The sequence below is a fragment of the Symsagittifera roscoffensis genome, chromosome 9 (assembly GCF_963678635.1).
Source record: "Symsagittifera roscoffensis chromosome 9, txSymRosc1.1, whole genome shotgun sequence".
Classification (NCBI taxonomy): domain Eukaryota; kingdom Metazoa; phylum Xenacoelomorpha; order Acoela; family Convolutidae; genus Symsagittifera; species Symsagittifera roscoffensis.
The window spans coordinates 51,695,603-51,722,806 of NC_087070.1; the positions used below are offsets into that span (position 1 = coordinate 51,695,603).

General features: G+C 37.2%; 3 protein-coding genes across 3 annotated transcripts in view; 1 reads left to right on the plus strand and 2 right to left on the minus strand.

The window, feature by feature from the left end:
* Window positions 1-27,204, minus strand: part of LOC134854663 (uncharacterized) — a 275,825-nt gene that overhangs the window by 237,953 nt on the left and 10,668 nt on the right. The gene's annotated exons all lie outside the window — the stretch shown is intronic.
* LOC134854500 (phospholipid scramblase 1-like) lies at window positions 1,964-18,236 on the plus strand. Its single transcript, XM_063870778.1, has 5 exons — window positions 1,964-2,266; window positions 3,405-3,506; window positions 5,493-5,644; window positions 16,198-16,421; window positions 17,855-18,236. Exons 1-5 carry the CDS (start codon window positions 2,168-2,170, stop codon window positions 18,088-18,090), a joined length of 813 nt encoding a protein of 270 aa, XP_063726848.1. The 5' UTR covers window positions 1,964-2,167; the 3' UTR covers window positions 18,091-18,236.
* LOC134854546 (uncharacterized) lies at window positions 22,304-25,631 on the minus strand. Its single transcript, XM_063870846.1, has 3 exons — window positions 25,356-25,631; window positions 24,141-24,273; window positions 22,304-22,574 (listed from the first exon to the last, which is right to left on the minus strand). Exons 1-3 carry the CDS (start codon window positions 25,577-25,579, stop codon window positions 22,422-22,424), a joined length of 510 nt encoding a protein of 169 aa, XP_063726916.1. The 5' UTR covers window positions 25,580-25,631; the 3' UTR covers window positions 22,304-22,421.

The following is a 27,204-nucleotide window of genomic DNA, read 5'->3' on the forward strand; positions in this document are numbered from 1 at the left end:
TTACCCAAAATTCACAATATACGCAGATGACACAGGAATTAGGACATGTACGCAGATCAAAACTGTGCATTTAACAAAGCAGCGGAATGATTAAAACAAACAAACTTACATTAAACGCTGATAAAACAATAACCATAAATTTTGCAATGTCATAGTGCCAAGAAAATGACTTGTTTGGCTGAGAAAATAAATTGCAAATATTTTCCATCTGTTCAAATTAGCAGAAAAAGTATTTCAGCAGTGAAGCCAAGCTTTGCTGTACAAATTGTGCATGTATGGAATAAATATGTTATTTTGTTTTTTCAATTTAAAAGTAAAATAGGTATCTTTTAGAGTAAAATTTTTTCCAATGTATTTTAGATCTGACAATATTCGAACAATCATTTGTGTGCATGTTTTGAATTGATCAATTTGAATTTTATTGTCCTGGGTTTCTTCGCTTAGTTTGAAGTTTTCAAGTGTTTTATTACATAGTTTATGAAAAATGCTCATCAGGTTAACGAAAATTGTACTAATCTAAAAATAAATAAGTACTCCGTTGTTCGGCTATAAATCTCATTCACTGTTTTAGCACCATCGGGTTGAAGTCATGGTTGTTGACGGGTACCAATCATTCAGCACCAAAGGCAAAAAAGGTCAACACCAAGGACTGAACTCACACTAGCATAAACTCTATATATGACTAAATCTGATTGGCTGAGAAAATATTCCATCATTCGGTCTCTCCATCAGAAGAGACGGCCCCATTTTGTTGCATGTTATTTTGCAACAATTTTTATCGAAAAACTTAAAGTGTAACGCTGAAATTGATAGGTCAGATGTAAATCTGACTAAACTATTTTCATGGGGAATACCCATTCAACTGCATGCACTGATACTCGAAAAGAGATTATGCTCTAGATAACCGGAAAATTAGCTCAAAGTTGAAACGAAGTACAGCCAGCTCTGACTCGCGCAAAAAATATGTTTTTTGCCGATTAAGCAGCGGAGTGGAGTGCTCTATGTAAGTAAAAGCAGTACACTAGGGCTTTCTAGTGAAAAATTTAATAGTGCTACATTCTGATTGGTCGAAAACTCGCTGATTTAATCTACTCAACAATCTCCCCCTTTCTTGAATGAGGGAGGGGGTTGAGAGATTTTTAAATAGATTAGTCTTGTCTGCTGATCTTTTGCTCGGGGTATACTCTTTTAAATGCTGTGGACCAATATAGTTTCTTAGAAATTCTCTGATTTACTTCGAAAGTTCAATCCTGATTGCTGCTTGGTTAAAACCTGATGCGAACTTGGTCTCAAAAAACCTTCCAAAAAGTTCTCAAAAATGCATTTCTGCTTGCTTTTATAAGAAGGCGGCAGCGGCGCCGAAAATTTGGGCCAGACTTTGAGGTCTTTTGTTGTTTAGGGAGAGCTAGGAATTTCATTTTGGTCGACAAAACAAAAGCCGACAAAAATTTTCGATTTTTTTTCAACCCGCGCTCCTTCCAGAATGTTTTAGATCTTTCTGTGTCAATACTCATACCAGTGCATTCGGTCCTCTTGCCTCGAGGATTACCCCCTCCCAGTTAGGGCGAAAATTTAAGCAAGCTGTATCATAGACCTGCATGCTTTGTTTGCCCCCTCGGGTATCCGGGAAGACGCTTCAGTCGGACTCCCCACCAAAATATGGTTTACGGATGAGGAGAACAGACTGAGGGGATGGCTTTTCGAACACCAAAATCTTTGTGATGTTTGGTCCTAACAAAGACTTCAAATGAATACGGTTTAATAACTGAGAAAAAAACAAACAGTTATCACACTCAAATTACTTTTTGTTCCAATTTTTGAAGGAAGCAAGGTCTTTTTTCTACTTTTTATTTTTATTAAATCTAATAAAATTGAAGTGTGGTTTTGCCAAAACATATATAATTAATTTTATCACGTGGCCAAAATTTCTGAATGAATTTTACTTAAAGCGCAGAGTATTTTTTACTGGAAAAAAAATAAAACATTTGCACAGTTTTCATCTAAATTGACCAATTATACTTGCACTAATACGCTACACTTATAATTGGTTTTAAAACATAAATTTATTCGACTCGTTTAGAAGAGATAATTAAGCGATTTTACAATTTACCAATAAATATTATAATAATTTTTTGACTGTTAAGTTTTGTGGAAAAGGGTGATTGTGATGAATACAACGAGCGGAGGATCGGAGCACTCACACAGACCGGATACTGCTTCATCATTAGCCAGTGCAGCCTCGGCCACCCAGATTGTGACGAGAGAGGTGAGTAACTGCGTCGATTAACAGAACAAATAATAACATCCCTTCTCTATAATCAATCTCTTATTCTATAACCTCTTACTCGACTACTAAATTTATTCGACTCATTTAGTAGAGATAGTTTAGCGGTTTAATACCCTAACAGCTGAGAAGTAATACCCTTTACTTGATTTTTGAAGGTCAAGTTGCAATAAGTTTGAAAACCTTGTTAACTATACTCACCCATACTTATTGTACCTTGTATCAAATTGCAAACCGTAAGACTAATTAAACGGCTTGCAATGAATGAGTCACGCCACCGCTTTTTGCAATAGCGAGGAATTATTTAATAATTATCAAAAACGAAAACAAAATTGTATCCCGAAATGTTATTGAAAACAACATCAAACTATTACTGGTATTTATCAAGGTGGATTTTCATTGAAAAAATTGTTGATACATTTTTGCTAGGACTATCCAATTGATGTTTTGAGCTCTCTCAAAAAAACTGTGAAGACTATGTACTTTACCCGCAAGCAAATCAAAAACACGGGGGAAAAGCAGGGGAATTTTGATCTTGGTTGTTCATTGTTCACTTGGCTAGCGAAAACTGAGCAGTAACAGCGGAGATTGCTAAACGCATTTTTTTTTCAGGAGAAAAAATATTTCTGTAAGCGATAAATAAGAACACCATTATTACTTTTTGTTGTTGTCAAGGTGCTAAGTGTTTTTTATTTTTTCAATAATTTGTCCCCATGCGTCTCATTGATGCTTGCATGATGGAAAGCGAACCAACTTAACCTTGGCATACAAGGCTCAAGGGTTATTTCTTAAAAAATTATAACTGGGCTTTAAATGCTGAATCTGGCGCAGCAGAAATAGAACGGTTAATTATTGATAATGTATTCAGCTCGTTGAAATGATTGCAAAAACTTATAATAAAAGATCATAAAGAAGAACAAATAAAAAGATTATCTTTTTTCAATTTCCTACTTTAAAATTATGCTTCCATCCAGGTGACTAGGACTCAAACTATAAAAGCTTGTTAGACCATGTTGGATCCTTGTCGAATGTGATTATCTAAACGTATATTATTACATGTGTACTTTTGATTATTGGACTGATAAAAGATCTGTATTTTAAGCTTTGATCTATATTTCAGACGCACACTGAGCTTGACAGTGGCCCTGAAGACTTGCAGTGGTGTGAACAACTTCCGGACCAGCCTGGACTGCCTTCAGGATTCCAGCAACTCACTGACCAGGCTATTTTCTAGTTCCTCTACTCCCCCTTAGCACTCACAAACCATTGAAATGGTCTCGACTCTGCTCGAAGTTTATAACTCAGCTGTGTTTCAAGCGTTTATGAGGGCGAAAGCTCTCGAAAAATTAAAATAGAGCGTAGTTAGAAGTTTCGAGCAGAGTCGCAACAATCTTGCATCAAAAGAGAAACGTCTCGAACTAGTGCTGACATTTCAAATACCGTTTTTCGGTTTAAGCGTTCAAAAAATATGATTGCTCATTTGAATTTGAAACTAATTACCTCTAATACGAACTGCAGTTCGTACACAACTGATAATTTCTAGCTGCACGTCGTTTAAATATCTCAGATCAGAATAGACCAAAACAAGACTGCTCGCATATCAGTGCAAAGCCCTGAATGTTCCGACTGCTTTTTAGGCCAATTGAAAAGTTTTTTTTTGTTGAATAATTGACAAATTAATTGAAAAAAAAAAGATTTTTTTTTTCATTTTTTCTTCATTTTATCACCCCACACGCTATGTAAAATACTGAGGTTGTGTTTAGCGTTTTAATATTGTAATAATGGGGTTAAATTTTTGGCCTCAATTCAATTTGCAATGCATCAATGTTCCGATTTTCGAGAATATTTATGCTCGGTGTGGGTTTTTTTATTCAGTCAATTTACGCCTATCGGAAAATAGAATTAAAACAATTTTTATACCCTACCCCATTGAAGATATCGACTTCCTACGTTCAAATTTAAAAAGATGTTTTTCCTCCGATTATTTGTTGTAAAGTTCTGGGGGCTTGAAAAGTGCGATATTGGCCATGTTTTGGACTAAACTACGCGCGCTTTGAAGAGTTTATTCATAATGGCGTTTTATCTTGCAAAATAAAATCGTTGCAAATTGACTTGAGGCTAGCTAATCGGTCGTATTAACTTTGTACGAATCAAACTTTTGCACTTTGATCTCTTCCCAAGTTTATAGATTTTCAATTTTTTTTTCTCCAAAATTATTCGGTATGCATTAAAAGACAGTCAGAACATTCAGGGCTTTCCCCTGATATACAAGCACTCTTGTTTTTTATTCAGTCAATTTTTGACTTGTTATCCAAGCTTTTTTGACGGAATTTTCTGTACCATCTGACAGATATTGTTATTCTAAGCTCAAATATGAAAATATATTTCATCTGTGATCTTTTTTCGTAAAATTACGGGCGTTAGACAACTGCTGATTTAGCCGATTTGGGCTCACTAAAATGCGATATATCGCGTAATAGTAACACTCGTAAGAAACGAATTAATGCGTTCCTAATTGACTTGAAGCCAGAAATCTAATCCTATTATCACAATACGAAGACGTTAAACACACCCTCAATATTTTACATAGCGTGTGGGGGATAAATTCAGAAAAAAGTTCTTCTTTTCGTCTCAAATAATTTTTCAATAATTCAAACAAAAAGAAAATTTTTCAAATGGTACTAAGTGAAGTCGGAACATTCAAGCTTTGCCCTGATACACGAGTGGTTTTGTTTGCTTCTTACGCGTGTTATGAGTACTCGAATTATCGCACTTTAGTTATCTCAAATTAGCCAAATCAGCAATTTTCAAACACCCGCAACTTTACGAAAAATGATTACAGGTAAAATATATTTTTTTTGAATTTGAGTTTAAAATACCAATATCTCTCAGAAGGCAGATGGTTAAAAAAATCCGCCGAAAACGCTTAGATTTTCAGTCGAAAATTGGCTGAATGAAGAAAACCACACCAAGCATAGATATTCCGCACTTTCATCCAAAGTCGGAACAATAATACATCCGACAATTATATTAGCCCACAATCAGAATTCAGTGTTTGAAAACACGAAAGAAGTAGACCGGAAATTAAGCTTGAAGGACGCTCATTGGTTGAAATTTTTTGCGCCTTCGGTCCGTATTCCATCATAGAAGCCTCAAATTAGACTTTAAGGAGTAGGGTCGACTAGAAAAGAGCGAGAGGGTTTGTTAGGACTACCTGAATGTGCGAACTACTCTTGAGAGTCGGGAGATGTGTTGTGGGGCGGGCATGAATTACCATGTGTTGAATGAACAGGGGGAGCTGGTCTACACTGTATCCGAGGACACTACTATGTTTTGCAGACACATATGCGGACCACACAGGTGCTTCACATTTAACTTCTTTTTGTTCAATTGGTCAAGACTTTTGCGCTAAACTCAGTCTTTATATAATTCTTTGGATCTACTTAACAATCTCTCCCCCCCATAAAAACAGTAAATTAGCGCTAGTGCATTGTATTGAGAATTTTAATTTTGCTGCATTCTGATAGGTCGATAAATCGAAAATTTTGATCTACTTAACAATCTCTCCCCCCCCCCCATAAAAACAGTAATTTAGCTCTAGTGCATTGTATTGAGAATTTTAATTTTGCTGCATTCTGACAGGTCGATAAATCGAAAATTTTGATCTTACTTAACAATCTCTCCCCCCCCCCATAAAAACAGTAATTTAGCTCTAGTGCATTGTATTGAGAATTTTAATTTTGCTGCATTCTGATAGGTCGATAAATCGAAAATTTTGATCTACTTAACAATCTCTCCCCCCCCCCCCCATAAAAACAGTAATTTAGCTCTAGTGCATTGTATTGAGAATTTTAATTTTGCTGCATTCTGACAGGTCGATAAATCGAAAATTTTGATCTTACTTAACAATCTCTCCCCCCCCCCCCATAAAAACAGTAATTTAGCTCTAGTGCATTGTATTGAGAATTTTAATTTTGCTGCATTCTGATAGGTCGATAAATCGAAAATTTTGATCTACTTAACAATCTCTCCCCCCCCCCCCCCCCCATAAAAACAGTAATTTAGCTCTAGTGCATTGTATTGAGAATTTTAATTTTGCTGCATTCTGACAGGTCGATAAATCGAAAATTTTGATCTTACTTAACAATCTCTCCCCCCCCCCCCATAAAAACAGTAATTTAGCTCTAGTGCATTGTATTGAGAATTTTAATTTTGCTGCATTCTGACAGGTCGAAAATCGACAATTTTGATCTACTTAACAATCTCTCCCTTTCTTGAAAGGCGTGGAAACTTTTAAGTAGATCCAATTCTTCTTCCATTTTTTTCTTCTACTTCTTTCTTCTCCGTCTTCGTCTTCTTCTTCTTCTTCTCACGAGTTGAGCCCCCAGTAATAACCATTGATGAAAAGTTGCTAATACAGTTCTAATACCATTTTTATAGGCGATTCCGTGTTATTTCTTAGACCGATGAAGAAGGGTTTTTTAATCGATGAGCATAGATGAAAAAACTATGATTTTTGATGATTTAAAGCTGGAAAACAAAGAAAATTGGCAATATGAAATCGCTAATTGATCGCAAAAAAATCATCGCTAATTCACCGCTAATTCACCGCTAATTCATACCCGATTCATCGCCAAACCTCACGGATTCAGTGCTAAATAAATAAAACTACGAAAATTATAAGCATCTTGTTATTTTCTTCCAATCATCGATCAGAACGATTTATTTTATCAAAACATTTAATTTATCAGAACATTCGTTTTTGAATTTTAGTTTTTTTTTCATATTTTTAGGCTTACTTTCGATTTACGGATCTAATTCGGAGTTAGGGCAGAGGATGAACGTGGGGACAACTCCACACTTCTGGGGGCATTCCATTTATACCCTCAAGTTTCTTTTACCAACCCCCCAAACCAAACCCCCACATTTACTATCGTAAAGAAACAGGGGGAGGGGGAAACAGAGAGGGGGAAAGTATTCAAGTATTCTAACTTGCTAATTCATCGCTAAAAAACCAACGATAATTCCCCGCTAATTCATCGCGGAAACGTTCGAACTTTTCAGCTCTGAGTTAATGCTAGCTCAGCACTGAAACTTGCTATTTGGGTAAATGCTTAGCGCTATTTTTGATGGTAATCACTGTTTTTCAAACGTTTATCGCTAATTTGCAATGGAAACTCAACCCAGATTTCTTTCATTTTTTTTTCTTTCTTCTTTGTTTTTTTTGTCCTATTTTCCTCTTCTTTGTTTTTTTCCTCTTCTGGTTCTTTTTTTGTCGTCTTTTTCTCCTTCTTATTCAATTTCATCGTCTTTCTCGTCTTCTTTTTCGCTTTCTTCTTATTTTTCGTCTTCAGATTTTATATTTCTGCTCGCTCAATTGTGACATTCAAAACTTTTTTTGTTGCACAGAAATCTGTATCAACTCTCGTGGTTTTTAGTTGATCAAATTGTTGTGTTCAAAACAATCGTATCCTGCATCGAGTCAATGATGGTCATTCCTACAGTTTTCCTATTTCGAGAAGAGAAAGAAAATTTGAAAAGAAGTTTTTCATATACCTAAATAGGGTGTCCCATAAAACAGGATTCCAACTGGAACTATGCTTTAAATACTTAATCAACTTTTATGAGATTTGGAACGTACATTTAGCAGCCTGTGACAAATGTTTTCTGAAAAATGATAACGCTCAAAAAAGTTACCGCAATATTTCACGCCGCAATCAAACTGCATTGAGTTGTTCATGCTTCTCACTTGTAAAAGTGATGCAGTTTAGAATCGAGCAGCGAGTCTTTATGTTTTAACGTTGCCAGTACAAAACAAACAGATGAGACTATTCGTCAATTCGCTCATCGGTCCCATATCTGTCCCTCCAACATATCTCGAGTGGATAAGAATTACAAAAAATACCAAGAAAAAGGAACCAGTCAAAACCTGAAAGAAGTTAACTCTGGGAGACCAAAATTGGCCAGAAGTTATGCAAAATTTTTTGCTGTTTGACAAGCTGTTGTTGCCAAACAGAAACTTCTGCGCTGAAAACTGGAACTGTAACACCCACATCTACGTTCAATCGAATTACAAAAGTAGGTCTGGACCATTCCCCTTACAGAATACAAAATCGTTTTGCTTTGATAACAGGTGACTAACAAAAACGTATTGACTTTGAACGGCGACAAGTACAAAGCCCACATCAAAAACTCTATTTTTCCAGAGCTTGTGAGGGTGGAAGAAAATGGAACAATTCCAGTTGTTATTGAGATAGGGACCAGTTTAAGTTTATGTAAGTGCTATCAATTGTTTTCTTTCTGTCTGGAGACCTGCTGTCGTGACCTTGCGATCTTCAACGTCCGAACTGATCTGAAATAAAACAGTGCAGTAAGATTTCGATTTAATGCCCAACAGTTGCTACAATTCAAGTTAACAACTATTCTTTTCTTTACATAAACATCTGCACACTTTAACATGGCGCAGTCAGCAGAGAAAAAAGGAGGGGGAAAAATCCACTGAAAATTCAGTCATTTTGGGACGCACGAACACCAGAACCCCCAATCTACTGGGAAGAATCGATTGTAAAATTTCACTGGGCAATGATCGCAAAATATGATATTGATCCCGATGATTTTTATTTTGTACGTACTTTAAACGCAGCGACTATTGCAGCGTTGCCAGATGACGTAAATGGGAAGAACCGTACCGAGTCGGAAAAGAAGCTAAAGTCAAACCTTTATCTCTGTATTGGAGATGAGGCGCAGAGAATTTTCAAAGCACGAAAGCTGGGAGTGAACATAAAAACGGAACGTTACCCACGCGTACTTGACGAAATGGAAAATGTGTTTCGACGTGAGCGGAACGTAACCCATGAGCGGGGACTCTTCTGTGGAAGAAAACAGAGGGAGAACGAAACCTTTGAGAAATTCCACGCGGAATTGAGCACCCTAGCGGGTAGATGAAATTTTGCTAATGCAGCGGAAAACGTCCGGGATATTTTCATAATGAACATGCGGGAATCGGACTGTCAACGAGAATTATCAAGATCAACAAAGCTACCCGAGGAAGTTGACAGGATCGCATTATCTTATGAACGTGGGGAGCGTGCATATTAATCATACACGGGAAAACCGGCTTCATCAGCGCCGTCAATATCTATTAAACAAGAACCAGTTAATAACATAAGGAGAGGACAAAGATTTTTCCGAGGTCGAGGACGCGGGGGACGTGGAGGATACTCCCAAGGATCAAGTAGTGGGGGAGCGGAAATAACCGTAGGTGCTATAATTGTGACGCACCGAATTTTACTCTTGATCATATTGCCAACTGCCCTGCGAAAAGAGCCACATGTAACTCGTGCCGAAAACTGGGACATTTTGAACGAACATGTAGAGGAATCCGAAGGGGTACTAACCAATGGAGAGGACGGGGACGAGTTGGTTTAGTCTGTGACGAAAACGAGCATCATTACACCGAAGACTTTAGTCAAGGTGTTATGGTATCGTGTAACGGGTTTTTTTTTTTAATGTTGTCTGTTGTCAAGTGTCGACAAATAACGTCCACAGTTATCAATTATCATGTGGACTGGACCATATCGCGCTATGTCACGTGATTGCGTATGTTTGTTTCTTTATTTGTTCATCTTTATTTATTTAATTATGTTTAGTTTGCTTATATTTATTTATAATTTATGTATGTACATATTTATTTTTGTTTATTTTTATCACGTGTTTTGTTTATTTATTTAATTATTCTTTCTTTCATTTAGTTTTGCTTTTATTATTTCTGCGTGTGTATTTATTTAATGTATTTATTTTCATTTATTTATATTATGGGTCTGTTTGTTTGGTTATTTGTTCATATATATTTTTTCATGTCTATTTAATTATTTGTACATTTCACTTTTGCTTTTATTTATCTATATATTTATTTATTTATGTTATCATTTATGTATTTATTTATTTATTTATGTATTGATTTATTTTTTTATTGCTTATTTATTTATCAGGTGTGTTTTGTTTATTTGTTGATATTTATTTCTATATTTATTTAATTATTCTTTCTTTCATTTAGTTTTGCTTTTATTATTTATGTATGTGTATTTATTTAATTCATTTACTTTCATTTATTTATATTATGGGTCTGTTTGTTTGGTTATTTGTTCATGAGATATATATTTTTTCATGTTAGTTTAATTATTTGTACATTTCAGTTCTGCGTTTATTTATTTATTTATTTATTTATGTATGTATTTATTTATTTATGTATTGATTTATTTTTTTATTGTTTATTTGTGTTGGTGTATACATGTATTAGTACGATTTTTTGTTCTAGAACTGTTATTCTTCAATTATTAGTTGTTCAAGTTGTTTGGTTTTTGCTTCAGTTTCTATGCCTTCGGTGTATTGCGCGTAGCGCCTATGTTCAAAGCATGCAGAGTGTGAGTGAGGGAGCAGAAGATCCAGTGGCATGGGTGAATCAGCAGGTAAGAGGGGATAACGATTCAGTCACATCGGGATCCGACAACTACATGGTGATATCAATCAAGAAGAAGAGAAATGTGACCGAATTGAAGATCCCTGGGGCTAGAGTCTAGGTTGAGGTGTCGGGGAAGAAAATGTGGTTGTGGATAGATAGCGGATCCCCAGTAACAATATTCAGCATGACGGATCTAAAAACAACATTAGGTAAAGCGAATATTCAACTAAAACCTTCAAAAGATGAATTTTTGGACTATAACAACAATCGGATAAACATACTGGGAAAAGTAGCGGTGACAATGTCTTTGAATGGGTGGGCAGCTCCAGCACAAGTGTCAGTAATCTCCGGAAATCATCAGTCAATCCTGGGGCGTAATCTAATGGGCACCTTAGGTCTGGAGGTCGTGCAAAAGAAGAAAGTAATGGGAATAACAGGGGAAGGGAGCTGCCGAGACGAGGAGTAATACGATGATTTGCAAACCTATTTCTGTAAGTTGTACCCAAACTTATTTACTAGAATAGGGAAAGTCCGAAACGCTAAAGTAAGAGCCGATGTCTTCGAAAATTTAAAACCTATACAACAAAAAGGGCGCCGGGCGCCTATCAGTCTATAAGATAAAGTAGATAAGGAAATTAATAGGCTGATGAACGAAGGTCACATCGTAAAATTACAGGAGTGTTCGGATAAGTATTTCGTCTCTCCTAAAGTAATCACGGTAAAAAAAGACGGAAGTATCAAACTAGCATTGGAATCAAGAGAACTGAACAAACAGGTACACAAGAATAAGTACCAAATGCCGAACCTTGACGAACTAGTAGACGGAACAAGTCAGATAATTGCTGAAAGGAAGGCGGGGAACGTATACTTTACTACGTTGGATTTCACTTATGCGTACGGACAGGTCTCTCTCGAAAAGGAGACAAGCGAGCAGTGTAATTTTTCATTGATCGGCGGGAAGTCCACGGGAACTTATCGTTTTAAGAACGGATTTTACGGTCTTACGTCGATGCCGGCGGAATTTCAAAAAGTTATTGACAACTTACTTAAGGAATTCCCTCAGGCTAACGCGTTCATCGATGATATTTTAATCGCTTCAAAAGGAACTAAGATTGAGCACATTGCGTTAATGGAAAAAATATTAAAAAAGCTGGACGTTTCTTATGTCGCGTTAAAATTACGAAAATGTGAATTTGCGAAAACGGAGTGCGAATGACTCGGGTATAGAATTGGGGAAAGTGGCATCGCGCCCCTCGTCAGAAAAACACAAGCGGTGGAGGATCTGAAAACCCAAAAATCCAGAAAGCAATTAAAGTCGCTAATGGGTTCAATGCACATTTTGCATAAATTTTTGCCTAATCACGCGGAAGTAAGCGCACCGCTAAGACCATTACTAAGTCAGAATAACGATTTTGTTTGGATGTCTACTTGCGAAGATGCGTTCCAACAATTAAAGTCGCTTGTCAAAAACATTGTTGAACTAAGACATTTTGATATTCACCGTGAAACAAGAATTATCTGTGATGCTAGTCATGATGGCCTAGGGGCCGTCTTAGAACAGTATAGCGCCTCCGGTTGGCATCCGATTTCGTTTGCGTCTAGATACCTTAACCCGGCGGAGAAAAAAAACTCTACAAGTGAATTAGAATTACTCGCAGTAGTGTAGGCTACGGAACATTTTCGAAATTACATATATGGCCGTTATTTCACAGTTATTTTGGATCACAAGGTGCTGCTTACGTTGTTAAATTCATCTCCGAAAGGAAATAAAACGTTTTTCAGCCGACTAACGCGTTGGTACGATCGTCTAGTGCCGTACGATTTTAAAGTTGAACACAGACAGGGGTCCAAAATGGGAATGGCAGACTATTTGTCCCGGTTTCCATCCGCAGAGGCACCCGAGACAAGTCGTTACGATGAAAGTTTTAAGGTAGCAAAAATAAAAATGATAAACGAAGCAGTAAATCCTAAGGCTAAAATGAAGCCTAGGGGTCAAAATGTGAAACACATAAAATCAATACCGGCGATAGAGGGCGAGCAGTCATGTTCTGCTATAACGAAAACCGTCGCATCCAATGGGAATATAGGAACAACTGAATATGCAAATACTCATTGTGAGAGTAAACGCTCACTAGAGGGCGTGTTTGCATGCAACCGGCGGTTAATCAATCAAAATCAAGAGCTTTGCATACCGGCGGAAATATGCAAACGTCGAAGAAAGAAATTCAGACGTTGTTCTCAATACGTAAATTCAAGTCGCGATATCCAAATTATGAGTAACATGAGTAATAAAAACACAATAAATTCCCCTGAAAAACATGATCAACTAACTTCCGCCATTGTCAATAAATCAACCCACTCTCTGGGGATGTTAACCTTAATAATGTACTTAATCGGTTGAACCAACCACCCAGTGTTAGTTCCGTCAGTTCGGACTCCGATATTGAATTAATACCGCCTGAAATCATTGCCCAGAAACAAACAAATTCGAAAAAATCAACAACTATAATTTCATTCCCTCATCAGTTTCCCGGATTATCCTACCCACTAGTGCAGAGCGATAGATGGATTTACTCTATAGTGCCGTCAGATAGTAAAGTTGTCAGGAAATTAGATCACCCGGAGATTCTGAGCTTAAAGTTAGTCGAGGCAAATCTGGAGAAGGACCCAATCATGAAGACAAATCGCGATGCAATCAAAGACAGGAACCCAAGAGCCAAAGAAATCATCACAGGACTAGGACGATATTACGCCCAACACTATAATGATTTCGCAGTACGAGAAAATTGCCTGTGGATGGATGGCCGGTTGGCCATACCGAAGGACATGTCTTCAGCAGTGCTCAACCGCTGACACTTTCAACACCATGGACGAGACAAGATGTTCGCAGCCGCAAAGGATGTGTGGATACCCTTAATGCACCGAAACATTGCCGCAACAGCAAAGTACTGTAAAAGCTGCTTAGAAGCAGGTAAAAACCTTAAACCAGATATTCCGAAAACTGATATAGGGGAAACGTATGTGCCTAAGGAACCAAACAATTTGGTCCAGTTACATTTCTGGGGCCCGGTCAATTATGTAAGGGGTTGGAAGAAATACGCACTCGTAGCAGTAAATACTTTTTCGCATTTGCCATCGGCGTATATATGCTCAAGTAACAAATCTAAAAATGTATTGAAGTTCCTAAGGAAGTACATAAATACTCATGGACACCCAAGGAAATTGCATATGGATCAGGCAACGGGGTTTTTCTCGAATGACATTCAAAGTTTCTGTAACTATGAAGGTATTGAACTAATCAAATCTCCAGTTGAGGATCATCGCGCAACGGGAATGGTCGAACGAACAATTGGGTCGATAAAAAATTACGTGCTTACTTATCTCCAGGAAAATAAAAATTACAAGTTTGGGGTAATGATATCCCGTGCGCTTAGCGCATTACGTTTTGTGCCACATTCCAAAACTAAGCTAACGCCCTTTGAGGCATATCATGGAAGAGAAGCAAATACGGCGCTTCGAAACTTAACGAAAAAACCATCCTTGGAAAACCTAAATTGGGACAATGTTGTTAACCAGAAGCTATCTTGTTTAGACAAGGCGAGTAATCTCCCGGAGGTGGAGCTGACCCTAGATTGGGAGAAGAGCAGCGACCTAGTATACGCACCAGAGCAGAGAAAAACCCCAAGGATTATGGACGATGAGGAGATAAATGAAACGGACCCAAAGGTCACGGAGGTAGCAGATAGAGTACCAAAGCCACCAGGATGGCTAAAACGGAAAAAAACTAGCACCACAACAGTCTATCAAAAGACAGGGAAAACAGACCCGAAGGATCCAAGAAGGTATAAACGTTTACCATTGAAAATTGAAAAATTAACTGATCATACGGTGCAAATGGAAAAAGGGTCGTTATTAAGGCGAAGTGGTGTTTCTTTTAGATCGGCGGCTGAGTAAAGCCAAATTACAGATATGAACGACGCGTGCGCCCCGGGTCCTAGCAAGTACCTAAAGAGCACCCCGGGTCCAAGTGAGCCCGCAAAGAGCACCCCGGGTCCAAGTGAGCCCGCAAAGAGCACCCCGGGTCCTATTGAAACCACGAAATTTAAAAGAAAGGCTGATAAGGAACAAATAGCGATGAGGAAGGCGAAAAAATCAGTGAAACAGCGAATAGTGGAATATAGCGAGGACGAGAGCGAGGAGGATGAAGTCAGCGATTGGACAGTGGAAGCGGACGAGGCGGCAAAGACTGCGGCGAGCGGGGGAGCAATTGAACCGTCGGAAACGGATAAGGAGCGAACGCCGAAAACCATCGGTGAAAATCGAAAGCAAGGCGCGGCGGGGACAAGAAAATCAACGCGACAGCGACGAGGCGTTGACAAAATGGGGGTGTCATGATTCATCGCATACAAGACAAGTAACATGACATAGCGAAGAAAACCTGAAAGAGAGGTTTGGCAAGTCTGCCTGAAAACTCAAGTTAAACTGAAACTGTTTGTAACATGAAACTAAAACAATAGACAATGCGAGTTGATAAATTTTATACAAGTTAAAATTTATTTGTGGTTGCCCGAATGAGATAGGGACCAGTTTAAGTTTATGTAAGTGCTATCAATTGTTTTCTTTCTGTCTGGAGACCTGCTGTCGTGACCTTGCGATCTTCAACGTCCGATCTGATCTGAAATAAAACAGTGCAGTAAGATTTCGATTTAATGCCTAACAGTTGCTGCAATTCAAGTTAACAACTATTCTTTTCTTAACATAAACATCTGCACTTTTCAACATTATTGATAAGGATAATGCCCCAGCACACCGAGAAATACTGTGAGAGCAACGCTTCAGCTTATTTTTAATTTTTGGGTTGTAGCACTTTGGCTTCCCCGATTAGTACCCTCCTCGCAGCCCTGATTTGACACCATGTGATTTTTTCTGCGGGGCACCATGAAATCTAGTCTTTTAAGCGCGTGTGGCGACTTTGGATGACCTGAAAAGTAAAATTAGCCATGACTTTGCGGCGATGAAACTTGAAAGAAGAATGCTAAGGGAAGTCGTTTTTGGGATTCAAAAATGAGCTAGAAGATGTCTGCAACTAAATTGCGCACAAGTTGAGGGGCCTGTAGCTGGAGTATACAACAGATTCTCAAAAACATCTACAAGTTTGTTGGTTTTAGCTTGTTTGGTTTCCAAGCTTTATCTGAATAAAAGTCAAAACAATTTCTTCGTAAAATCTTTTTGGTAGAGTGAAAACATGCGGTAGTTTTTTTCCACTTTGAGCAAAAAGTTATCGGTCACTGCACAACGTCTGTCTTGAGCTGCTAGGTATGTGTGCATGTTCTCAAGAAAATTGACTCAGTAGTTGTCGAGGTGTTCCAGTTGGGATCCTTTTTTTGGGACACCCAGTATGGATGAAATTTTCGACGAGATCAGCCATAAATGTTTTTTCCGTCTGTTCCAGGAGCATGTTTTTGTCTGTCTTCAACGAGAGCGGGAAGATAGTAGCTCTGTTTGTGAAGCCCTGGAGGTGTGACGCATGCTGGATTCCCTGCTGGTGGCACAAGATTATGCTCCAAACTCCCGAGGACCACTTCGTCGGCTGGATCCGACAGAGATTCGCCATCGGGGACGCCCAGATGGACATCCAGGATGAGACGGACGAGACCGTCTACCAGATCAAAGAAGGTAACCTGTGACCAGTGGTGTGCTCAGAAACTTTTAAACGGGGAGTGGACGGTTTTTAGAAAATAAAATGAAAATTTTGTCAACCTTTTCTTTTTTTAGGTCGACTAATTTGAGCTTCCGAAGGCAAATTTTTTGAAAAAAAATACAGACTAAAAATGACGTTTTGAGCAGTTTTAAAAAAAACATTGATCAAAAAGTTGCGTTGTTTCTGCGCACTCCCTCCCCTCAAATTTAACTATTTTGGCGCCAAAGGCGCCTTTAGAAAGTTGATGTTGAGCAGCAACGATTGATATCGTGAACTTATTTAAAAGGGAGGAAAATTTTGGAAAATTTTGGCTACCAGAAATTTGGAAAACTTTGGCAACCAGAATTGGGGGGAGGTGGGGGAGGCGGTCGCCCCTCCCCCACTTCTCGGTGCGCTACTTCCTGTGAACGTGGCACCTAGCCGCCCCCTCACATATTTCACCCTTCTTCATTGCGGGATTTTTTGTGTGAAACACTCAAGACGAAGATAGTGAGGGCCTAAATGCGCCACTCGAATAAAGAAGGGAAATTTTCGTGAGGGACGAAATGTCTGTAAAACATTTGTGACGCCAGATTGGCTGTGAATTGGTTGTGATCTGAGACTGGAATTTTTGAGGAATTGTGAGTTCCTAAGCTTGAATCGCGCATTTGCCAAGCGTCAAAATTTTTCTACCCCTTAAGTTATTTTGGTTATTATTGTCGGAAATATCCAAATTGTGAGAAATATTCAGATAAACCATGGTTACAATTTGTTAGTTTCACTTTCTTGCCTGAGTTCACACTGGCTGACTTATTAACTTTCAAAAAGACCTCGAAAAACGTCAAAAAAATAAAATCCCTTTTAGCCAAAAATTTAGGTCAGTATGAAATTATTTAATTTTAGTTTTTCAGTTATAGTACAAAATTCCGCTAGCGATTAGCTAGCGTTATCTAATCGAAACACTGATTTTGTTGAGGCTAACAGTTAAGGTTAACAGTCTGAACCTTGAGCTTGTAAGAGTAATTCGATTCGCGTTTTGAAAATAAAACCGAAAGCAATTATTAACACAATTAATTCCTGATTTTGAACTCACCGCTCTGGTATACATTAAAGTTGCAATTTGTCTGCTTTTCCCATTTTTTTTAAAAACCGCTCTTACAATTGAACACAGTAAAAAAAATCTAATCTTTGTGCTGATCTCATCCAAAATCAAAAGAATCGTGATGGTTGATAAATGGCCAATACTTGGAAGTTTTTGTTTGTATATAATTAGATCCTGATATTATTTCCGTACGTGTTGACTTCTATGATTGGTTATATTAAAAAAGGTAGTCTTTAGACAACGTAAGGTCAAGGCCAATGATTCTGTCCTTTGCCATATTGGGGTCGAAAACGATAGTGAGTTTCTCTTTTATAAATCTTTTTCCAGGTCCTACGTTTGCAATGAGGTGCAGCACCTCCTTCACCTACGGCATCTATAACGAAGACGGGGACTCGGCAGATGGCGAGATCACCAAATTCGACGCCAAACACGAAGACTTCCCGATCAATATGAGTCACGAGGACTTCCTCGTCCGATTCCCAGAGGATGCCAACGAGAAGGAGAAGATGCTGATTCTGGGGGCCGCCTTCATGCTCAACTTCATGTACTTCGAAATAACCTAACTATTTGTTATAACCGATGCTTGTTATTAGAAAACTAATTGCAAGAGTGGGGCGTACAATTATGTGGAGGCAATACAACAGTGTCGAAGTACATCATTCCTCAAAAAGAAAATTATGATCAACTGTGCCGAAAATCATAAATTTTCGGCCTTGTTGAGCACTCAATCAGTTTCGGCACTGCTGTACTTCGGCGCACTGTTGAAAGCCCCCAAAATTTTCAAGAATATACATTTCTGTAGCTGAGATAGTTTTTTCTTGCAATAGTTTTGCAATAGTCTTCTTTGCTGTTGTTATAACAACGAAATGCTTTTTAAAAAAATGCGTTTGTTATCAGAATAGAATAAACAATTTCATATTCAGCATTTCGCAAAAAAATGATATTTTCTTGTATAATCAGTGGATGCCTGCACCGTGCACAGTTGACAAAAAGGGGCTGCTTTAGAGCCTTTTCATTAGGGGTTGATTTAGGTTGCAAACAGGGGGCGGGCGGGGGTTAGACACTTCTCACCGACAATTTGGCTCCTACACTGCCCAAAAAGTGCCCATTTGGTAATATTTTACAAACATCCAATTTCCATGCCGAAGAATCCAAAAATTGTGATGGAGTTACTTTTGGTGCCAAAAAAAAACATTTTAAGGGAGAGCGCGGTCAAAAATGACTCCTACTCCCGTTTTCGAATCTTTTTTATTTAACTTTTTTCACCAAATCCGATTATTGTTGCAAAAGTTGGCTAATTAGACATATTCCAAAAAAACTATCCCTACCATAGCATATTTATTTCTTATCATAACTTATCATATTATCATAACTTCTTATTATAACTTATCATATAAAAGTACTCAAATTCACTGAGCAATCTCCCCTTCTGATAAAGAGAGAGGTGAAAAAGAGTTTTTCTAAAGGCTATTTGAACCAATCAAAATGTAAGAAAAAATCATTTTGCTACAAAACTTCAATTAAAATCTTAATTAATTTTATTTAAAATTGCAGGCAAAACTCACACAAGCAGGCGCGGATCTAGGAATTTCTCGAGGGGGCACTGCTGTAATTTTGAAAATTTCTCGACCTTTTTTTTTAGGTCGACCAAATTGATTTTCTGAGCTCTCCCAAATCACTATAAAGACCTCATTTCGACCAAATTTTCTGCGCCGAAGTTTTCAATGCGTTTTTGGGCAATTTTTGGACAATTTTGACCAAAAAAACGCGTTTTTTCGGCAAGCGCTCCCCTCAAAACTATTATATACTGGCGCCCAAGGCGCCTTTGGAAAAATTTGAAGGTCAGTCATCCAAAAGTTGATATCTCAAAATATTACAAAGGAGGACCCTTTAGGTCAGCAGGTGGGGGGGGGGGGGGCGTTTGAGGCGCGTAAGTCTATAGGCATGAAATCGCAAAGTCGAGCAATCGGTTGCACAGTTTAGTTGATTTTCTTATCGCGATCAGGTTTTCGATGAATGACAATTGAATATATATATATATTTTTCTAGCTGTTGACGTATATAAAGTAACTGTTGCCTAACTTTTGATTGCACTCCGTGGATCTTTTTTGTTATAATAAAGCGTTGGATGTACGATTTCATGATGAAATCTAAGAAAAAAACGTTTTCATTTTTTTTTTGAAAATTTCAATATTTTAGGAAATGATCTCAAAGCCGAAGGATTATTCATTTTTGTTTCCTACAACAAAACAATATTCATATTCATATAGTTTGCCGAATTTGGGGATTCAAAACCAGGGTGCAAAATTTTTCTCGGATGAAAAGTGCAGAAAAAACAAATTCCACTAACAGGCCAATTAAATCAATTTTATAAACACCAGGTGCAAAATTTTTTGAAATAGTGGTCTACAGTTGCTGATACAAGGGTCGGGTAGTCAATACACGTCAAAAATGATAGAAAGAAAGTCAACATTTTCCTAGAAAAACGCCACACCTGCCATATATTTCCTTCTAATTTCCTAATGAGAAATTATGGAACCACTTTAAATCTAGAATTTACATCCGATTATATTATTGATAAATTTATCTCTATAAAATATTTCTAACTAACTAATCTTGATCCACAACTAACACTTACAGTTATTTGTAAAGCTGAAACTACTCATAGTTTCAGCAACAGAATACAATAAAATTAACTTAGCAAACTGTTGCTCTTCTCTAGAACAGTTCGTGATATCTAACTTGCAAATACCAGTATCCACTAGATCTATTGAGACTAGGAGATATAAGAGTAAGATTAGGATCGGTATTAGACTAAAAATTTGCACGAATCTATCCTGCCGAAAGTAAGATAACGTGACGAACAGACGGTGTACCTTATCTGAAATTACTCTATGAGTGAGCCACCCGGACATAAACTCAATTAGATTATGGGTACTAATCAACTTTCTAATTCATGTATAGGTAAAACTCAACCAAGGCAAAGTTGTGACGCAAGTTTCATTGCAAACCCCAGTACTCGAACTGATGAAAATTTCATTGATACCAGATAATCAAAAACTAGTGTAAATAGGTGAACAAACAGTTTATTGCAAAAATTTTTTCTTAACAACTATTAATTTTAAGTTGTTGTGTTTCTTGGACGGCCTTGTTTTTCTTTAACTGCCAAATTCTAGAGTATTAGCTTGTCAATTTCGAGTCAGTTTTGAGTAATTTTTGAGAACGGGGCTCTTCTTCACGCTTAAATAGCTTCAAAGACGGGTGTATAACATCTTAACAAAACTGCTTGTATGTAGGAGAAGCCGTGAATGCTTGAATGTTCCGACTGCTTGAATGTTCCGCATTCAATGCTTGAATGTTCCCATCTTTTAATTTGAGATTTTTTGTGAAAATCATCCACCCACACGCCATATAAAGTACAAAGAGATATATTTTGCTTCTAGTAACCAACCAATTACGGCAAATAGGCTTCCTTCAACCAATTTGGAACGATTTGTAAGACGGATTAAATCTCCGCTTACAAGTTAATAACGCGAAATACAGTGCTGATTTAAATTAACCGGACTCAACGAACAACATTGAAAAAAAGATCGTTTTTCTCAAATTCGGCTTAGATTAGACAAAAAAAGAAGAGAACCTAAGTTGCTTAGCATTTCATCAGAATTATTATGGTGCAATTTTTTCCCCGAAATTCTGAACCAGAAGTTTTCCCAAAAATAGATTTTTTAATTTTTTTAGTCAATCAAGAATTGCGCTAAACTACCAAGTTAATTGATGAAAAATTTATTCAAAAGAAATCTTCTACATATCCTAACAAAGTTTTAGAAGGATTAAACTTTTAAAACATTGCGTAAAATGTTTGAAATTTGTTTTTAGCCAAAGATTTTGATTTCTATATAGTGCAAATGTCTTTTTCTGGCTATCAACTAAAAATATACTCTCTTGTAAAAAAATTTCAAAATTTTACCTCTATGTACGATGTTTCTTTTGATATAATTTTCTCATCAATTATCTTGGTAGTTTCAGCGTAATTCTTGATTGATTAAAAAGCCAAATGACCTATAAAAAAATGCAATTTTGGAGAAAAAAAAGTTTAAAAAAATGGTGAAATTCTAAGCAAATTTTGTTCTCCTTTTTTTGTTTAATCCTAACATAATTTGAGAAAAATGGGTTTGAAATTTCAAATTTGGTTCGTTTTGTCCAAATAATTTAAATCAGCACTGTATATCGCGCGTTAACTATCCCAAATTGGCCAAAAAGGCAGGATTCAAACCCCAAAAATTTTGCGAAAACTGATAACAGGTGAAATTTCTTTTTAAATTTAAGCTCAAGACAACAGTAATACCTTTGAAATGATATAAGAGATTTCCGTCAAAAATGGCTAGTTAAAAAAAGTCGAAATTTGTCTGAAGAAAAAAAAAGCCGAGTACAAATATTCCGTTACTTTTACTTTTGTATATGTATATATGTATATATATATAGCTATAGCCTTGTCAGTTTAATCGATATTAAAAAGTTGAAGGCGGCATTGAAAAGTAAGAAACACTTCCTTCACTGTGCTTAGTTTCGACACGAGCATTCTTGTTCATATCAGTCCGCATTTCCTGATGAATGTCTTTTTTTTACTAATCCGAATATTCGACTGCTCGGCAAAAAGTCGAAATTACCAGCAACTGTATTGTTTAATTCAACTTTAAATTTTACATTATAAAATCAATTATTATTTGATTATTTTATAACTTTTGGATGCAGATGATGACTTGGTTTTAAAACGCATTGTTAAACAGAAACTTCAGTACAGAAAAGAAATTGACAACAGTTGATGCATTTTTGAAGGACTTTTTAACCCAAAGCCGTATCAAATTACTTTTGAACACTTCTGATGGTAAACTCATCACTTCTGAAGCTGCAACTTCGCAAATCTGGGAATGGAAAAGACTTCGGGGAAATCTCTGACAATGGCATTAATTTTTTCTATTTGTACAGCTGTCCAGTCCACTGCATTTCTTGTCGGATTTGGAGTTTCCATTACACCCTCCACCACGCCCTAATGAAAACAAAACAAACAAGAGTGCTCGGATGAGGGCGAAGCCTCCAATGTTCCGATTGCCTTTTAGGGTCTATGGAACAGTAATAACATGAAAAAATTAAATGCAATAAAATAAATTGAATTTTTTTTTTAATTTGAGAACTTTTGTGAAAATCATCCCTCCACGCGCCAATTAAAGTGCAGAGTGATAAGTTTCGCTCCTAGTAACAGATGAAATAGAATTATGGCAAGCAAGCTTCCTATAACCACTTTAGAACGATTTCTAACACGGATTAAATCTCAGCTTACGCATTAATAGCGCGAAATATATCGCGGAAAGTGGCCAAAAAGGCAACCTTCAACCCCCCCCCCCTACTTTTTGAAAAGTGATCTCAGATCAAATAACTTTTTATACTTAAGCTCAAGATAACAATACCTTTTAAATGATACAAAAAAATTGTCAAAAATGGCTAGTTTGAAAGTCGAAATTTGAGGAAAAAAACCACCCCGAGCACAACCACCTCGAAATCTGAAAAAAAAACACCCGAGCACAAACATTCCGTTACATTCGTTTCAAAAGTCGGAACAATAACTTTTTTCAACCTCATTAAAGTAAATGCCATTATTCGGAGCAGGCGCGGATCTAGGGTTTTCTCGAGTGGGCGGATTTTCCAAAAAAAAATTGAAAATTTTGTCGACCTTTTTTTTAGGTCGACCAAATTGATTCTCTTGCAAATCAATATAATGATCCCATTTCGACCAAATTTTCTGCACCGCAGGCAAATTTTTCAAAAAAACGGGCCAAGAATGGCGTTTTTAGGCACTTTTTGGAAAATATTGAACAAAAAATCGCTTTTTTTTTCGGCGCGAGCTGCCCCCTTAAATTAGTATAAATTGGCGGCGCCAAAGGCGCCTTTAGAAAAACTTCAGGGTCAGTCAGCCAAAAATGGATAACTTAAAATAGTACAAAGGGGGACCCTTTGGGTCGGCAGGGGGTCAAATCCCTGAGGGAAAAAGGGGCGTCCGGTACCGCCCCCCCCCCTAAATCCGCTACTGATTCGGAGCACACGCAAGGTGCTTTTTCCGCGGCCCAATTTCAGGTACCCTACAGAAAATTGAAAGCGAGGGATCAAGTGAGTTATCACATTAGAACCCTATTGGTAGTGTTTAGTTTCCAGGAAAAAAAAATCAGTGCCGAGAAAAAAATGGTCCGAGATTCCGTTTATGAAAACAATTTACTTTCTACGCTAGGTTTTCATGGGAAATGATTAACATTATGGGTTATATCGGCAAAAACCTAGCATGTGCAATCAATTTTCATGACTTTCAACCAGAAGAATGGATTTTTAGGAATTTCAATCGATTGCTTTCTATTTTCAAAAATCCATTGTAGGCCATTATAAGCGCTTATAATTAACGTGTTGAAAAATATAATCGATCATGTTTTGGTCAATTCTCTTTTGCAGCTTGTTGAAACGTATCTTCAATCCATTTGTTTTATTTGATCTAAATGTTGGGTGTCCCTCATTGTTTATCATCGATTTAACATTTTTCTTAGCTGAGTTCAGGACAGAAATGTCATACCTGAATGTAGTTTTCGTCGCAATTTAGTTCCAGGACTTTACACATTTGCTCGGCGTACTTCCGTGGTGACTCAATAAGGTCTTCCAGTTGAACTTTGACATATTGAATATCAAACTTCTTCATCAATTTAACACTGAAAAGTTTTCAAAAAGCTAGCATCGCAGGTCAACATAAAATAACTAAAACTCTAGATTGCTCTGAGATTTTGTCGCTTTGAGGTTCTGAAATTATTGATAAGCAGGATTGGAGAGTTTATACCTGATAACTAATCTCTGCTAAAAGTTAATAAACATGCTATAAGCGGCTTAGTGACCATAGATCTTTTTATTTAATTCTCTAATACTATATAAATTGAAATGTGATTTTCTTGAAATGATAAGAAATTCATGATAACTTTAAAAACAGCTGTAATCACTGACTAAAAAAACCAAACTGGAAAAACTTGAAAATTTTACAAGCTTAAATTATCGATTGCGCTCAATAAAAGAAGCAACCAATTTTGTGTTTAAAATTTTTGTTCTGGTATTAGTAACTTAATCATTAAAAAGAGAAAAGTAACAAATTACCAGGAAGGTTTCGAACATTTTAGCTCCCTTTTCCATTCTCAGGACTTTCACTCATTTGCCACAAAAGGATGACAGATTCATGGCGTTCATTTTAGCGACCAATCTTTTAATTCTACCAGCGTGCTACAAGTATTGCCGCTTTTATATGCGTAAGTTTTCAAGAAAAACTAAGTTTTTTTGGTCAAAACCGTATAAACGATGCCCAAAAACGGACATTTTTTTGACCTTTTTCATAACGCTTTTGAAAAGCGTAGACGTAAAAATTTTTTTGTAAAGAGTAAATCAATACAAGTGATTGTTTGAAAAAATTTTCGAATTCAAATCAGTTTTGAATCACTTTTTCATGGTAGAAAATCGTTATAGGTGATTATTTGTAAAAACTCATGAAATCAAATCACTTTTTCATATATCAGAAAATAAGAAATCAGAAAACCAATATACAAGTAGTTGTTTGAAAAACTTCTAGAAGTCTGATCACCTTCGACCAAATTTTAATATACATTCGATACGATATCTCGTAACTTTCGAAAGACGCTTCAGATTTTATTAATTGTTCATATTTCGAATGATTTCACAAGTCACCCCTCCTAAAAAGGGTTTTAAAAACGGGCATATGAAAAAAGCAAAAAAAAAACAAAGACTTGCTTACCTGAGTCTCGCGTGTTCGCGAACCTTTTGAATGGATTGATCTACTGCGTCCATGGTGGTAATTTTCATAGTTCCATTAGCCATTGAATGCCGAATAAAGTGGTGACAATCTTTGATTTTCGGCACAACATCCGAACAATTGTAGCGAGACAGCCAAGTTCGCTTACCAGTGACTGGATGATTGAAAACTGTCGTGGATTCAACGTTGCTCATTGTTGCAATCATGTCAAATGGATTGCGCACGACAAACACGCCAACTAAAGACCAGCCTCTTTTCTCAATCCTAAAAAGATGTTTTTGTGAGCGTATGTATGTATTATGTGATACGCAATACATTTGTGATATATATATATATATATATATATATATATATATATATATATATATATATATATATGTATACTGATTTTAACATAAATATATATGGTTTCTCGCCGAAGCCTAGAACTTTTCAATAGCGGACCAACTCAGCTTGACGTAGCTGAGATTTTACTTTAACTTTGATTCGACGAATTATATGACTGTGTATCAGAGGGAGGGGAACAACTTATAACTGCTTCAATGTGTATACCAAGACAATGAAGTTGAACATCTTTTATTTAAGAAGAAAAGTCTTGTAAATGTTAATATATCTGCAATAGGTTTTTGGCATGTGCCTGCAGCGAGTATTTAATGCTAGCATTACAATACAAGACCTCTAAAACGTTGTATTGCAAAATTCGCAACTTTTTTACTCGTTGAATTTGTGCAATGAGCCTTGATCCGGTCTCTATCTGTCTAAACCAGAGTCACAAGGCTCACCCAACTGCTGCTTCTTAATGTGGATCAATTTTACAAGCTGTTGTGCAAATTTCGATAATTCGGTATAAAATTACATTACATAAAAAGGGGATTAATCCCGCGTAGATTAAATCAAACATTTGAAACAATCTTTGTTGGTTTAAATCAGTTTTTTGGCGGTTATTAATTTCTATTTTATTTTTCTTTCCACTAGGTTGCTTGTTGCAAGCAACATTGCCGCCCACCTTAAATGAGCCAAGTTCATTCAACATTGACTGGGAGTTTCCTTAATTTTATGCAAGGCCGGACGTAGCAGCCCCTTGCGGTTCTGACCTTAGCTGATCGACATTGGTTGTCTCTCCCAAGGTAGACTTCCACAACCCGAGCTAGTGGCCATTGTAAGGGGGGTTGGTTTTCGTCCATCAGAAGCGCAACATAACCCACTTCAAAATTTTGTTGTTTTGAAGTCCACTTCTTCCGTGGCTGCAGAGAAGACAAGTACTCCTTGCTCCATCGCTTCCAGAAAATTCCAATGAGTTTCTGCTAATGTGCCCAACGTTTGGCTGGATGAGTTTCAAAGGGCTGGAGTGTACTTGTCGTCAGTTGGGGCACTGGTATTGGCAGGTACTGCATTTCTTTCCCTGTCACCATCATAGCTGGTGTTAGGTTTCGTAGGTCCAGAACGTCGGTCGAAATCGGGAGGAGTGGTCGTGAGTTGAGGATTGCTTCAATGTCGCATAGTAGAGTAGAAAGTTCCACGTACTTCAAAACATTGTTCCCCATGACTCTTCGCAGATGTGATTTCGCAAGTTTCACGCCCGAGTCCCAAAGTCCACCAAAGTGAGGAGCTCCTGGTGGAATCAATGTCCAAGTTATTCCAATCTCATCTGCAGCACTTGGCATTGATTGTTTTCCGAACTTCTTGGTTAGGTTCATTTGGAGTTGCCTTAGTTTATTTTTAGTTCCAATAAAGTTCACTCCATTGTCTGAGTACATCCTTGCTGGAGCAACACGTCTAGCGCGAAATCGTCTCAAGGCAGCAGTACAAGACTGGGAGGACAAATCCGATG